Source organism: Apaloderma vittatum, unplaced genomic scaffold (genome assembly GCF_000703405.1).
Source record: "Apaloderma vittatum isolate BGI_N311 unplaced genomic scaffold, ASM70340v1 scaffold16384, whole genome shotgun sequence".
In the NCBI taxonomy this organism is placed as follows: domain Eukaryota; kingdom Metazoa; phylum Chordata; class Aves; order Trogoniformes; family Trogonidae; genus Apaloderma; species Apaloderma vittatum.
In genome coordinates, this window is record NW_009713421.1 from 56,401 (window position 1) to 71,259 (window position 14,859).

At 39.9% G+C, this 14,859-nt stretch overlaps 1 protein-coding gene across 1 annotated transcript in view; it reads left to right on the forward strand.

Moving 5' to 3' along the window:
- The window catches only part of DISC1 (disrupted in schizophrenia 1), a gene marked incomplete at its 5' end in the record, with an annotated part of 72,605 nt that overhangs the window by 36,904 nt on the left and 20,842 nt on the right, over positions 1-14,859 (forward strand). The window contains one exon of the mRNA XM_009868383.1: positions 2,315-2,550. Within this exon, the coding sequence (XP_009866685.1) occupies positions 2,315-2,550 (236 nt within the window). The remainder of the gene's footprint in view (positions 1-2,314; positions 2,551-14,859) is intronic.

The window sequence follows — 14,859 nt, forward strand, 5'->3', positions numbered from 1 at the left end:
TATGTTAGAACTCTCAGTTTAAACTCAAATCCACAAAGTAAAACTCTGGCTTATGTTTAGTGAGCTGAATATCTTCTGCTGCTCCATGCTGAGACTTTAAGTCCCTTTTATCTGTCCCTGGAGGCCGACCAAGAGCACATTAAAGGCTTCTTGGCATTTCTGGAAAAGAAGGTGGGAGAATTCCCGTTTACTGACTAAAATTTCCATTCTCCCAAGAATGCCTGTGAAGTATTCCAAAGCAGAACAGTTCTCTCCCTGTAAATGCAGACTGTGTGCTTGTGGTATCTATTTATGTTGTAAAAACAGTTCAGTACTAAATGTGTTTGTACAACCAATTTCAGCTCGTCTCCCTTTCTGTTCCCATGTAGGCTGCTTATTGCAGTGATTGCAATTACTACATTTTCACAGAATATGAAGGTCTTTGTATTAAGTAGGGCCTATTAAGATTTTGGCAGTATTCCCAAACCAGTAACACAGAGACAGAATTGTCCTTTGTGCATGGTAAAAGCCCAGCTTGAGACTAGAAGAAGCAGAACTGATGTTTTTAGCCTGATAACCCTTCTGTCCTTTACAAGTGCCTGTGGGTTGAAACATGGGCCACTCTGTTCTCTTGTCACTAAATCTAAAACCAAAAATGGAGGAAAATAGTTGATGAGTCTGATGCGCAGCACTGATACAAGTTGAAATTTTTGAGTCAGTCAACCTTTTAACATGCAAGGACTGTTTCTTCTTGTTTTAAATGGTACTTGGGGAGCTTGTTACAGTGCAGCAAACCTGAAAGTATGTTTCTTGACAAAACGAACATTAGTGAACTAGACTTCACTTAAATTACGTTAAAAACATTAGAAGAATGTTAAAGCTTCAAAGTGAAGGATTCAAAAAGCAAAGAAACACCAAAGTTGTTTATCTGTGCTTAGTAGTTATGTTTTAGGAGAGTCTGGGATTATATGAGCATGTCTTTCTTTTATTTTCTTATTTTTTATTTTTTTTTTTTGCTTCCCTGAAAGATGACTGAAGATAGAAAGTTCTTGTTTAGGTATTTAGAATAGTTTTATCATCATTACTCAGTCTTTGGCCCCAGAACCCTTTTACTGTATGCCACTCAAACGCTCTTTTGAATGCATATTTATTAATTTGTGAATAGACTCTTTTTATGGCATTAATTAGCATGGCTTCTGAGTGATTCAGAATTGCTTAATTTTATCTCTGCTACATTGTTTTGGTTGAAGAGATATACTTGTTGCCATTTTACAGATAGAGAATGAAAAAGTGAATTGCCATAAAAAGCTACGTGGTTGTTTGTAATGTCAGTTTTGTAATGGCTAGTTATTTACCCCAAGAAAGGTTTTGGTTTGTGTTTTTTCTTTTTTTTTGTTATTTCTCTTTATAGCTGAAGTGAATATGGTCAAAGCATGGATTTGTGAGCTATGTGTGGAGATAATAACTTACAGGTCTTGTGAAACTTTCCAAGCCATTTAAGAAATGTGGGTGATAGAATCAAATTCTCCAGTATGGCACTCAGCTACTTCAGCAAGCACTTCTCCTTTGGTTTTTGTTGTTCTTGTTGTGTTTTTTTTGTTTTATTCACTATTCAAATTCAGATGAGCCCAGGACCATATAATAAAGAACTTTATTAACTCAGCAACCCAAACTCCTTCACAAAGTGCTCCTTCCATGGGCGCGAGCTATCTGTTGGGTTTTCAAGGAAAAATTATTATCATAATGCATGAGGTTTGAACTTCTGATAAGATGAATGTAACCTTTTGAGTCAAGAGAGGGATTTTGTGCTTTTAATAAAGATTAAATATTAATGATCAAAAAGACTGGCTAGACAGTCAGCAATTCAGCACTTGCATCCCGTGCCTGATGTTGGATTGGAAGCATAGAGGAGCCATTGCAGGGATATTCTGCAGGAGGACAGGTAGATGGTTGGTCACTTTAGCTGCCAATCTGTATCAAGATTCTGTTGTCATGGTTGAACTGAGTTAGGTTGGTTTGGTTTTTTTTTCCTCCCCGAAGTTTTTAACTTGGGAAATATCTGTGTGTTTTAAAGGTAAAAGGTGACTGAGAGTTGGTGTTGGAATGGAGGTGGTGGATTCCAGACCGTGGAAGCACTAGAGTTTTTAAATAGAAAAAGTTTTTAAATAGAAAAGGATTTTTGGGCGTCAATAAGAGAATCTCTTTTCATTTAGTATTGTACAAAACTGGACAACCTTAATTCATGCTAATTCTGAGACTGGTACTGTGTTTTTCTAGGGGCGGAGGGGTTTCATTAACAGAGTTTGTGGTAAACTCAGGTTTCCGTTTTGTGCAGAAAGAAATTGAAGACCTCAGAACAAGACTGGCTGTATTAGAAGCAAAAGATCAACAGCTAAGAAGAGAAATTGAAGAACAAGATAGTCTTATTCAGTCACAGGACTGTGAACTGACTGCTTTACTTGGCTGTGTTTCTTTGAGAGAACTTCAGGAAATAAGCAAGGCTGTGGATGACACTTTAGCATACTCCTATCAAATTCCATTCAGTCTGGATCTTCCAGGGACAATAAAGAGGTATTTAAATTTCAATATGTTGTCAGTGCTGTAAAGTCTTGTATCTTACCTATTGTGGTGTTGAATTGGCTGTCAGTTGTTTTCTTAGTAATTGTGCCAGCTAATTAGCTGGATTCAGACACCTTAAATTTTTGAAGAGCTGATGCTGAAGTTCTAATATCAATATACTTCCTCAGGAAGGAAGAATTTGTAGTTATTTGAAGGTCTTGACCTGATTAATTTTTTTTTTTTTATGATAGAGAGCCACCTACAGAAATATATGTATCCGTCAGCTGTTAATACCTATCACCAATTTAAACTGTTTCTTGTTAGCCAGTGGATTTTTTTTCCCCACCTTGTTAATGCAGTAATTACAAAATATTTTTCACAGCCTGAAAGTGTGTACTAGGCACCATCCAAATAAATATTTGAGATACTTGTTGCTTCAGTGAACTTCCAATCATAAGAAAAACTGATGTGATGAGTGTTAGACAGTGGACTTGGGCAATGCGGGGAGGGGATGCAGCATGAAGAATTTTGAGGCATCTTGGAGTTAAATGGTTCCTTTAAACTGAAAGTAGCTACTCTTGGTGACCTGTTGTAAATAACCTTATTTACAAAAACAATAGAAGCACCCACGACCTAAACTGTACTGGCAGTCAATGGAATGTTGGTGGTGAAACCTGGAAAGTGTTACTGCTGCTGTGTCACCAGGACAAAATAAAATTCCCATTTATCCTAGCTTGCATTTCTTCCAGATAAGCAGTAACTAAGTTGCTTGCATTTTTTTTTTACTCTCTTCATGTTTGTTGGCTTTAGCTTGGTTATATTAACATTCATGAGAAATGGCTGCTCACGTGTGCTAATTTATACAGGTTTTTTTTAAAGTCAGCAGAACATTTTGTAGAAGATATATTCCTCTCTTTTGAGGTTTGTTTGAAATTTTAAATTAGGTTATGGGAAATAGTTTATTGAATTAAGTTTAGTTTGTTTTTAATGGTATCTTGAACTTGTGCTTTGATTTGAGTTTTTACTTAGTTTTGAATTTGCTTATGAAAGACTATTCAAATTTTTATTCTCACATTGCTGATGCAGCATTTGAGTTGCACTTAACTCTGGGAAACCACGTATAGATGAGATAAATTAGGACTGGTTCAGGAGGAACTTGCTCAAAGTTGTTTGCTCAGTAGCACCATGAATAACACAATCACTAGAGGGAAAATAGGCATTCATTTTTTGAAGTGAGTTTGGAATTTCAATGAAGATTTAGAATTAGTTTCTTTCTGTTTATTTTTCAAAGATGCCTTAAATAGAACTTTTCCATTTTAGTTTTTTTTGTGGATCAACTTTGTGTCACCAGGACAAATGATCAGGTTCCTTTGCTCTCTACCATAGCTGGAGTCCCCCCATTGCAGGTGGGGACAGATAAATGCTGATTTGGGCTGCACAAGCAAACACACTTAGGCAGCCATCTGTGACAGCCTTTGGGAACAGTTTAAATCTGTATCAGGTAGGGTGCTCTTGCCAAACACCAATGCCTTTTCTGACCAGAACTAGTGATGGAGATGGAAACTGGAGTTCAGAATGTGGAAGCTCTGCATTTAGGTCCTCTACAGCCTGACTGGATCTGAACCTACAGCTTGAGAGCAAGCTCTTACCTGCTCTTACCTTTCAGTGTCCTAGCAGGAAGTGCACCCCGTCGCTGTTTTTAGGCTGGGCCTTAACGTGTCCAGGAATGCAAAGGGCCAAAGGCTAACAGACGAGAGAACACCTGACTCTGAGAGAGTGAAAGTGGAGAGGATTAATGCTTATAGCACTCAAGTGAGATGAATGAGAGACCTAGTGGTCATAGTTCTTGAGGGTGTTGACAACTCTCTGTCACTGAAGTGTTGGATTTATTTATTTGTTTTTCTTCTTCACAACTTAGAAGCAAAATGAGCTGGTAGGAACATCCCACAACTTGGCTGATGCAGCCTTTCAGAGAAGTATGGTACCGCTCACTGTCTTCAGCAGCTTCTATGCTCTCTGCAGGAGACTGTGGCTCTTTCTGAATTCAAAATATCTTGGGTGTTATCTCTATCTGGTGTGACCTCTTCATCTGGTACTTCCCATTCAAAATTTGCCCAAGCGTTGTACATGCTGTGCCTGCTGCTCTGCTGAAAAATGCACATGCTGTCTTGGGAGTAGGGACAAAAATCTCCAGTCCTGCTGTGTGACTCAGCTGCTTGACTCTGTCATGTGGCCTCTTGGTTCTCAAATGTCTTCTATCAAACCACTTTCAGGTAGCTGAAAGCATCCCAGAGCTGTGCTTGCGTGATGGTCAGTAGGTGCGTTGTGAACATGGATTCTCTGCCGCTCCTTGCTTTCAGGACAGGCTGTATGTCCGGAAGAGCTGAGGGGAATAAAATGCCCTTGCAATGGTTGCAGTTGTTTAATAGTGAGAATTAGGCTCGCTGTTAAACTGAGAAAAAATGATGCGTGTCTGCTTTTTAAAGCTGAGTCCATCATATCTCAGGCACAGTGATCTTACGTCTGCATCCAGTCATGTTCTGCTCTCCCTTTCTGTAAGATGAAAACCAGCAAGCAGATAGTAAGACATCTGGTGTGGATATACTTACTGTGTGCCTATGGGCATCCCCTACATTGACATACAATTATAGAATAATTTAGGAGGCCATATTGTCAAACTCCTGCTCAAATGCAGGCCACAATTTTCAAGAGACATCAACTCACTCAGCACCCTACCTACCCGAGTTGTCCATATCTCCAGGGATGTAGATTTTGCAGTTTTGCTAGGCATCCTACGTTTTGCTATCCTTGCTGTGAACTCCTTTTTGGTCTCATATCTAGCCAGAATTTCCATTGTTGCAATTTACGTTGGCTTATCCTAAATCAATACTTCTTGTAAAAGGCAATTTCATGTTAGGTAACAGGTTAAAATACTTGATGAAGGCAGTTCAGCATCTTAGTTTTAAATTCTGAAGTCTTGGAGTATTTAATGTGAAAGAGATTTTATTCTGGAAACGTACATTTTATTTTATGAAGTCTTATAGAAAAATAAATAAATCCTTCTAAAGTTAGGGCTATCTGTGTGAGAAATAAAGCTATTACTCATGCATATATAACAAAGATTAGTGCTTACATAAAAAGTTGTTCAATATTGATGGACTGTAAATTGCAAGCTCCTGGCTATTGGGTTGCAAAATACTATGTATTTATTCTAACTGCCTTGTGCTAGTCAGTAAAGTAGTGCTATAATGTGCTTTTGCGTGATTATTTGTTGGGTACATGAGTGGCATTCAGCACTGCAAAAACATAGAGTTGACCTGAAGCATCTCTTAAGAGAATTTGTGCTATAATGAATTGTATTGAGTGGCTTGCAGCTCACTATAAAATACAAATTATTTTGCTTTTCTTGGTCTAAATGCTATTAAATAGCAACTTATTAAAGCAAACTTTCAGGGAGCGTGAGAGAACACCTTAAATGAAGAATAATTGCCCAGACAGAAGTGTACAGAAGCAAGAGAGCAAGTCAATGTAACACTGGGCTGAGCATTGTTTCTAAGCTTATTTTTGTTGTCAAATGTTGTTATTTTCAAGAAGACTAATAATCCTTTGTTTTGCCTTGTTTGTCTTTGGTATGTGGTGGACCTTTTGAAAACAGAAAGGTTTTGTCAGTAACTATATCATGCTTTGCGTTTGTAGAACTGAGAAATGTTAGACACGTTACCCTGGGCCATTTCTTGTGGGCTGTAGGAAGCCAAGGTTTAAACCTGGCTGGTTAATGTGCAAATATGTTAGCTTGTGTTTTGACAGGGATTCTTACTGAGGTTGAGACCACAGAATGTGGTTGTTTTGCTCATCCAGACAGGCCTAACTGCTCTTGGTGTAGACTAAAGGGTGCAATCGTTATTACAAAACGAGACAGTTGGAGTGCAAAAGCTCGATCTGAGCGTGTGGAGTTGCGTGGAGATGTTTAAATGTGGGTGCAGCTGGTCTTGTGTGCACCATGACACATATTGGTGTTCTGACTGAAGACAACATACTGAAATTGGAGAAAAATATGTCTGATTGTTTCAGTGTGAAGTACTTTCTCCTGGAGATTGCAAAAAGTAACAACGTATCATTTATGGATCCTCTATGGAAGAAGACACCCTTTCAGAAACACACATTTTTTACTTTATGTAATGTTAATTTTCTAATTATAAAATAAGAGCATGCTAATTATTTGACTTATTGTCTTCACTACCTGTTGTTTCCTTTTCCTGTTTCATTTCACAGTGAGAACTAGGGAAGTCTGTGATATTTTTGTTCACGTTTAGTTTCACTTAGTATTTTCTCTTTTGGTTTTATCCATATGTACAGATGCATGTGACTGTACAGCATGTCATCCTTAAAACAAAATGCACACATCCGTCTAGACCATTGTCTGGGCACTGAATGCTGGTTGAAAGAAAGAAATTAAATATCTTTCAAAATATTTGAATACTCTACTTCTTCTTCCACCCTTCCCATGGAACAAATTTTAATTAGTAGGAATTTGTTCCACAATGCATGTGGAGGATCTTCTGAAGATAGGAAAATTCTTTATTCTATGTATTGGTTATTATACTACTGTCATGGCCAGTGGCGCGAGGAACTAAACTTGAAGTTTTATGCAACCAGTTCACTCTGCTTTAGTGATGCCTGGAGCTCATCTGATAAAGGTTATTTCAAAGTGAAACACAAATGCACAGGGAGTTAAAAACCTTATTAGCTGGAATACACTCAGAGCATTCACTAACTTCAGTTGAAGCCAAAGCTTCATAAAGCCAAAAAAAGGTGAATTTTTTTTTTTTTTGAGAAACTAATTTACTTGGGACAAGTTGGAAAAAAAGATCTATGCATAGTTTCACATATTATCTTAAGAAAAGTGCGTTTCAGAATGAGCTGTCATGTACTGTTGTTAAGACAGACTGCTTTGTACGCGTTTTGTTGTTCTTCAAAGTATGTGCCCACATGAAATTTCTAGTCAAATTAGTGGTTAGCAAGCTGTGTGAAATCACTGAAGAAGTATGAATGCAGCCATGTTACTCACATCAGGCTTTCAACAAAAATCTTAGCTTTAAGAATTCTATTTAGAAGCAGCAAAACAAATTGCACCCTAACCTTTCAAAAAGATATCTGTTGTTTGCTAGATAACATGCTGTCTGTCCAGGAAAGTCCTTTTTTAAATATGTGGTTTGAGGTTTTCTTTGGCTATTTCTGTGAAAATGCACAAAGAAAAATACAAAGAGCAGAGGGACGAAATGGCTTTGTAGCATCAAAAAGTTTCTGTGACAGTGCACAGGCTGTTAATATTCTGGACTGCTGGGCCTGTGTGTGGGACAGCAGAGAACTGAACTGTACTTTTAATTTCACAACCTTAGTAGCGCTTAAGTACAGGTAGAAAGTGATGTTGGTAGGCAGTACAGAGGACAAATAATCTAAACTTTTTAAAAAACAAATCTCTGTGACTGTTTTTCAGGAGAGGCTCCTATGATATCGTATGAGTCAGATCGTGAGGACCCTGATGGCTCAGCAGACCTCTAAGCACGCTGTGTCATTATGTAACTTCTGGCGTCCTTTGGTGCTGGGGAGGTTTTACCGGGTCCTGGTACTGGGTGTACACAGAGCTGTTTTCACAAGTCACTGTTGCTTTTACTTTATCCTGCAACTTAATTTCCTTTAGGGGTCTCCCTTGGTGGGTGATTTTCCAATGCTGCATCATCATGTCTCTGCCCTGGGAGGAGGTCACTGTCCTGTAGTGCGACCTTGGCAGAAAGGCTTTCTGCCCTTCTGACCAGAATTTCTTCCTCCTGCTGTCACTTGTCCCTACCCAATAGCCACTTGCCCTCCCAGTTGCAGTTATATTTCACCACTGGTGGTGTAAGCATGTCTGTTTGTGTGCATGTGTGTCCGATCTCTGTAAGATTCTTACTCCTGTGCTGTTTGAGAGCATAAAGCTGCTGGGCATCTTCCTCTGCACTGTCGCCTGCTTTGTATGGCAAACTTTCTTCTTTTTCCCATTCTTAAAAATCTTTTATCAGACCCATACAACATCATGTGTTCACGAGGTCATGCTGTAAAATATCAAAAGTCCAGGGAAAGGATAATATTTTTAAAAGGAATGCAAATAAGTAAAATAGGTAAGTGAGAGAAGAGTGCTTTCCCCACTTTATTTCTGCCTTATAAATATGCATGAGGAAATGAGTATATCAAGCTGTCAGATGTGCAGACAAAATGGGTGACTTGTGTAATGGCCACCACAGCTAGGGCTTCATCACCATGAGAGAGAAGGGCTCTCGGTCACCTCACTAGTTCAGCTGTTTTTTGCTTTGCAGGTCTGCAGGAACTGAAAAACTGTTTGCGTATGAGGCGCACAACGTGAAGAAGTGCTGCACAGCCCCAGAAACTGCTCTCCCTCTTGTTCACGATCATAAGCATTGGGCATGGGAGTCTTCAAGGCTTCTGACAGCTTCAGTTTTCCTGCAGGCCTGTTTGTGTTGAGTTAATTTCAGTCAGTGATAAATCATCTTCCATGACATGAGTATGATGCACAGGTCACTTCGAATATTTGCTGTACTGTGTTGACTTAGGGCCCTTTCATGCTGGTGTTTTTTTTTTTTTTTTTTTAAAACTGAACACAGAATTTTGAAACTGTTCTCTGTGGTAGGAAACACATCTCTGTGGTACGTGAGATGAACCAAAATAGAATTATGAGATTCTTGCAACATTGTCGATACCACTGCTGCTAATATAGCTAGGTATAATGAAGATGGTATGTTGTCCTACTTTTTTAATTGTAATACTTTCATTTAATGGTCCATCGATCCAATTTATTCTGTGTGCTACAGCTTGACAAACCTGCAGCAGAGGAGATGCCAGAGAGGATGTTTCCTGACAGCTGGGGAGGACTCTACCCTGGAAATTCTCTGGACCTTCTGCCCTCAGGGCAACTGGCCACATAGCCAGCTTCCTCTGCTGCAAGGACCTTTTTGAGGGGAAACTCCAAATTTCATGTCAAATGTCATAACCCAACCTGAGCTTTGGTCAGATTGTCTCATTTTCAGCTAGTCACATGGCTGGGTTTTTGTTTTGAGTAGGCTATCATCTTAACTTTCTCAAACAAGCTGGCTACATGCTTTTTTATGAGGCTGAAGCAAGTCATAGGTGAAAGATCTGCCTCTTCCTTTGTGATCTGACTGATTAGGAAGCTCAGCTTGCTTGCTCTAGGTAAACAGATGTTTTCCTCTCCATTCCATTTACCTAGGATTGATTTAATTCCTTTGTTCTCTTCCTAAGTTTGAAAGGTAAACTCCTTGGGCATGTGGCTTTGTTTCTTTTTTCCTCACTTTTGGGAGCAACTCTAGAAGGAACTGTGTGCTGAAAGCCTGGCATGCCATGCAACGTCTGTGCTGCTGCACATGAAGAGAATTTGCTTCCTGCAAAGATGCATACAGAAACCATGAGACAAGCGCTGCCAGCGTTTGAAATTGTGGCAGAGGACTTCTTGATTGAATTGCCTGTGTCTAAGCTGAGTCCTTTGGTGTGTGACTCAGCAGTTCATAGTGACTCTGATCTTACCGGGGCCAGTGGGGACCTCATGCTAATGGGAGGAAAAGGGGCTTCTCTGAATTCTGATCCTTCACCGCAGTCACTGGCCTTCCCTGGGAAGAAGAGAAGGGATTGGAAAGAGAGCAGAGAAAGGAGAGAGTAAGCCTTCCAGCTCGGAGGACAGAGCCACTGCTAGCAACCTGAAGTATTTTTGAGTAACCTTAGTGGCAGTTTTTTGTCCTTCTAAGCAGCATTATAGAAGGAAATGTCTCAGCAGGAGGATGAGTGCCACCTGCTTAAGTACCCGCGTGTGCAGTGTGATGAGGAATCTGTTTTTCCTTGATGAGCATCTGGTTCCTCCTGCTTGCCTGAACAGCATCCAGTGGGATGTAGCAGCCTATGAAGTCCAGGCCCCATATGTGCTGATTCCTCTGGCTATGCATATGCTGAGATTGGTTTCTCTTTAGGGAAAAATGACCAGCTGTCCCAATCAATGAATGATACTGAATTAATTTGTATATAGTAAAGACAAACAGCTAACAATGATAGCCAGACGCAGACCCTTTCAGTTAGTGAAGTATGATGGACATTATTCTTAGGAGAGCAGTTGCAGCTGCTGTGGGCAAGCTCTAGTTTTCGTGCACTCCAGATAAATGCAGCAGAAGAATGAGGATCTCTTGGCACATCAGAAAATCTGACACAGGAGTGGTGGGTGATACAGCACCATGTGAATGGTTTGTTGAAACCAATGGCCAGCTCAGCTGTCTGAATGGCGTGTTGTAGGACCAGAAGCTTTCTTAATACATGGCAATGAAAATTCAGCTTGGAGGCATTATTAGAGATACCAGCAGCATCTTCAGGTGATGACTGTGAACTAGTTGTTTCTGTTAAAGTGATTTTTATCTAAAAAATCCAGCTACAATATTGTGCAGTCTGAGGTGCTGCCTCAGTCCTATTGCAGACACCAAGAAAAAATAATCTTGTTAATCATTCTTACAAGAAACTGCAAAGTGTCATCTAATTCCCTTATTTTTGTGCAAGCCTTTCATAATTGGGGTCTGTGTCTGGCAGCACTGCAGCAATAAGGGTCATCTCAATTTAGAGCTCTTGTGTATGTGAGAGCTTCTGGGCAGGATGATGAGCTGTTGTAGTCCACTTTATCGACTCTTAAAGGAATTATACAAAGACAAGTGCAGTCACTCAGCAACCCATGAGACACTGGGAAACCTTCTAGTACTTCTACTTCTGCCTCTTGATAAATTCTGAGTTGGGGAGCACATGTATTGAAGCAATCCTTGACAAGACAACGATGCTCATCAAATGGTAGCTAGAAGAAGCCCTTAAACAGGCTAGAGGGATGGGCAGGGAGAAATTTTTTGAAGTTTAACAAGGGCAAGTATAGAGTTTTGCTCTTGAGAAAGAACAACCCCATGTGCCAGTATAGGTTGAGGACTGACCTGCTGGAGAGCAGTGTAGGAGAAAGGGCCCTGGGGGTTCTGGCGAACAGCAGGATGCCCATGAGCCAGCAATGTGCCCTCGTGGCCAAGAAGGCCAATGGCATCCTGGGGTGGATCAGAAGGGCAGTAGCTAGTAGGTCGAGAGAGGTCCTCCAGCCCCTCTACTCTGCCCTGGTGAGGCCACATCTGGAATATTGTGTCCAGTTCTGGGCCCTTCAGCTCAAGAGAGACAGGGAACTGCTTGAGAGAGTCCAGTGCAGAGCCACAGAGATGATGGAGTGGAGCATCTCCCTTCTGAGGAAAGGCTGAAGGAGCTGGGTCTCTTCAGCTTGGACAAGAGGAGGCTGAGGGGTGACCTCATAAATGTTTATAAATACGTCAAGGGGGAGTGTCAGGAGGATGGAGCCAGGCTCTTTTCAGTGACGGCCAATGACAGGACAAGGGGCAGTGGGTACAAGCTGGAACATAGGAGGTTTCACAAAAATATTAGGAAAACCTTTTTCCCTGTGAGGTTGACGGAGCACTGGCACAGGCTGCCCAGGGAGGGTGTGGAGGCTCCTTCCTTGGTGACCTTTCAAAATCGCCTGGATGAGTACTTGTGTGATCTACTGTAGGTGATCCTGCTGTGGCAGGGGGCCTGGACTAGATGATCTTTTGAGGTCCCTTCCAACCGCTGACATTCTGTGATTCTGTGAAGAGCAAATTGCGGATCAAGATCACTCTGGTTCACTTAGGTGTGTAATTTTGGGTTGTATTCTTTGGAGAACTCTGAAATGTGCAGAAGGTCCAATACTCCTGTAACTTCAAGTACATCTCTTGATAATTTTTGTCTGAGGTCAGCTTATGTTTAGAGGTTAGAAAATTTCCAAGATAATGCTTTGCATTTTACTGCTAATTCAGGTGACCAGTCCATGTAACTGCCGCAAATTTCATTTCATTATGAATTAAACACAACTTTTGTCTCCTACTTTGTGACAAAGTCTGTGCTTCGAGAGTATTAACAGGTTTAGGTAGAGAAATTGGATTTTCACTGCATCGGTTCAAAAAAGAAATTTTGTGGTTTATCATTGTTTAACCATCTTTGTAATTTTATACAAGTTTTCTGTAGCTGCATTATCTAAGGAAAAATCAGTTTGTTTTGAAAACCCTGACTTGTGTTTAAAGGATGATTTTGCTTCCCAACACGAAGACGTGCTGCATTGTTTAAAGGCCCATGGATGATTGCACAAAGAAGAGAAGGAATTTATGTGCTTGACTGAAAAATTGCTTTCCTGGTGTAATACCCAGATATGTAGCCCAGCCAGGCTTATGAGCAGATCACATAGAGTGAAGATCTTGTTTTTCCATGTTTTCCTTGATTAGGTGGAATCAAACTTTGTGGTGGAGAGTTTAAAAAGAAAATAAAGTGCTATTTCACTTTAGTGCATTTAATACAATCTAGCTCTGAACACTCTTAACTGAGCAGAAACTTTGGATCAGCAGCACCCTGTAGGTCTTGTCCTGGTAAAAAAACCCACATGTGATATATGTAATAATGAATCTGTTGATTTTACTCAGGAAAACTTTTGACACAAGTATGTTTCTTTATTTTGTTCTTTTAGTCCTATTGTATGTGTCTTGTTAAGAGTAGTTTTGTTCAAAACCTTTTCTCTCTGATTTGTCTTCAAAGCTTTCCAAGATATGCGCATCAAGGGAACCACGAAAGTACAAGAACGTTACTAGTTTGATTTCATTTTTATATTGTGGGTTTCTTCCTCAAAGGCCCAGTGAAATTCCTAGACCTGAGATTTTGGGTGGATTTTTGTTGGACTTTTGCCTTCATGTAGACTGTAGCAGATGTTTACACCAAACGTTCCCTGAGTAGCACTTCTGATTTCTTTTGCAAAAGACTGGACAAAATATTTTTTGGAAGGTAATTTTTTTGTTAGCTGTTAAAACCTAGGTTACAAGTGGAGGGCTTGATTTATCTATTTTCATCTTCTAAGAAAGTACAGCTTGTGACTTCAGAATCAGAGGAGGAATCATGTTAGAAGACTTAAAGTTGGAAAAGTCGTGCTCTCTGCAGGCTGTGACCATTAGCACGAAGGTTATCCTTTGCAGGCAGTCTTATTACTCTGAGCAAAATAGTCAAGAAAATACTCTTTTATAACTATTTTATCGAGGAGGAAATACATATTCATATGAATTGAGGGTTCAGCCCATCATGCTTTTTCATATGCATACAATCACAGCGTAGGCTTTTAGGCCTTGCTTCCGAATTAGAAATTCAAATATGCACTTGAAAGTGTTCTGACTTGTACTTAGTTTTGAAGAAGTGGAATTGCTTTTTGCTTAAGCACTGTATTGTGGTGTGGAGATATGGAGTGAAATAACAGGACCTAAAATAATCTTTCAGGTGATAATAATCTGAGTAAGAATATTTGCTGTTGAATGGTGTCCTTTTGTCTTTCAGTCTCTTCAGGCAGGGATAAGAGATGACTCCTTAGTTTCTGTATGAAAAAAAGATTTTCCAGTACAGTGTTTATTTATTTATTTTACAGTGGCACCACGTGTATGGTATGTTCTGTTATGCAGTTATAGAAACTGCATTCTGACTACACTTTTATTTTTGATCACTGTATATAAGTTTTGTCACTAATACAGGAACTGCATCTGTTTAAGCAGTACGTATATTTACATATCTTGAATGTAGAGAACAGCATGGCTTGCCTTTTGCCCATTTTCGTTCTTTGAATTTTTTCTTAGGAAGCAAAACAGGAAAGACGTTCAGAAACATGCCTTCCTTTAGTAGAAAGCCATTCTTCCCAGTATTGTGCTAGTCAGCCTTCCTCTGAACAAAGCCACTTCCATAGTATCTCTAATTCCTGCACGTAAATCATAACTTCTCAGAATGTTCTTTAAAAGTTTTTTTTTTAAACGTTATGTTTTATATCATGACATTTAATGCCCTCTGTGGTCGTGTGGGAAGCCTGGGATAGTGTGAGGAATGTGTGAACCAGAGCACTCAATTCCCAGTCTTCCTTCTGTCTCATATTGAATTAACTTGCTTTATTTTGCCAGCACACCATTCCCAAGTATGAACATCATCGTCTCAGCAGGTTCCAGCTGTGTCATTACAATTCAACATACTTGGTACTTATTTTCCTTTAAGGTCACTAAAATGAGATACTTAAAAGCACTGGCTTGCTTGAGGTATTTGAATCTTAAAATTCCTCCCATAGTCTGTTACTACATGCCAGGTCAGCCTCAGCTTCTGAATATGCAGCATTCCCACATCCTCCTGCAGTTCTCCTGCTGA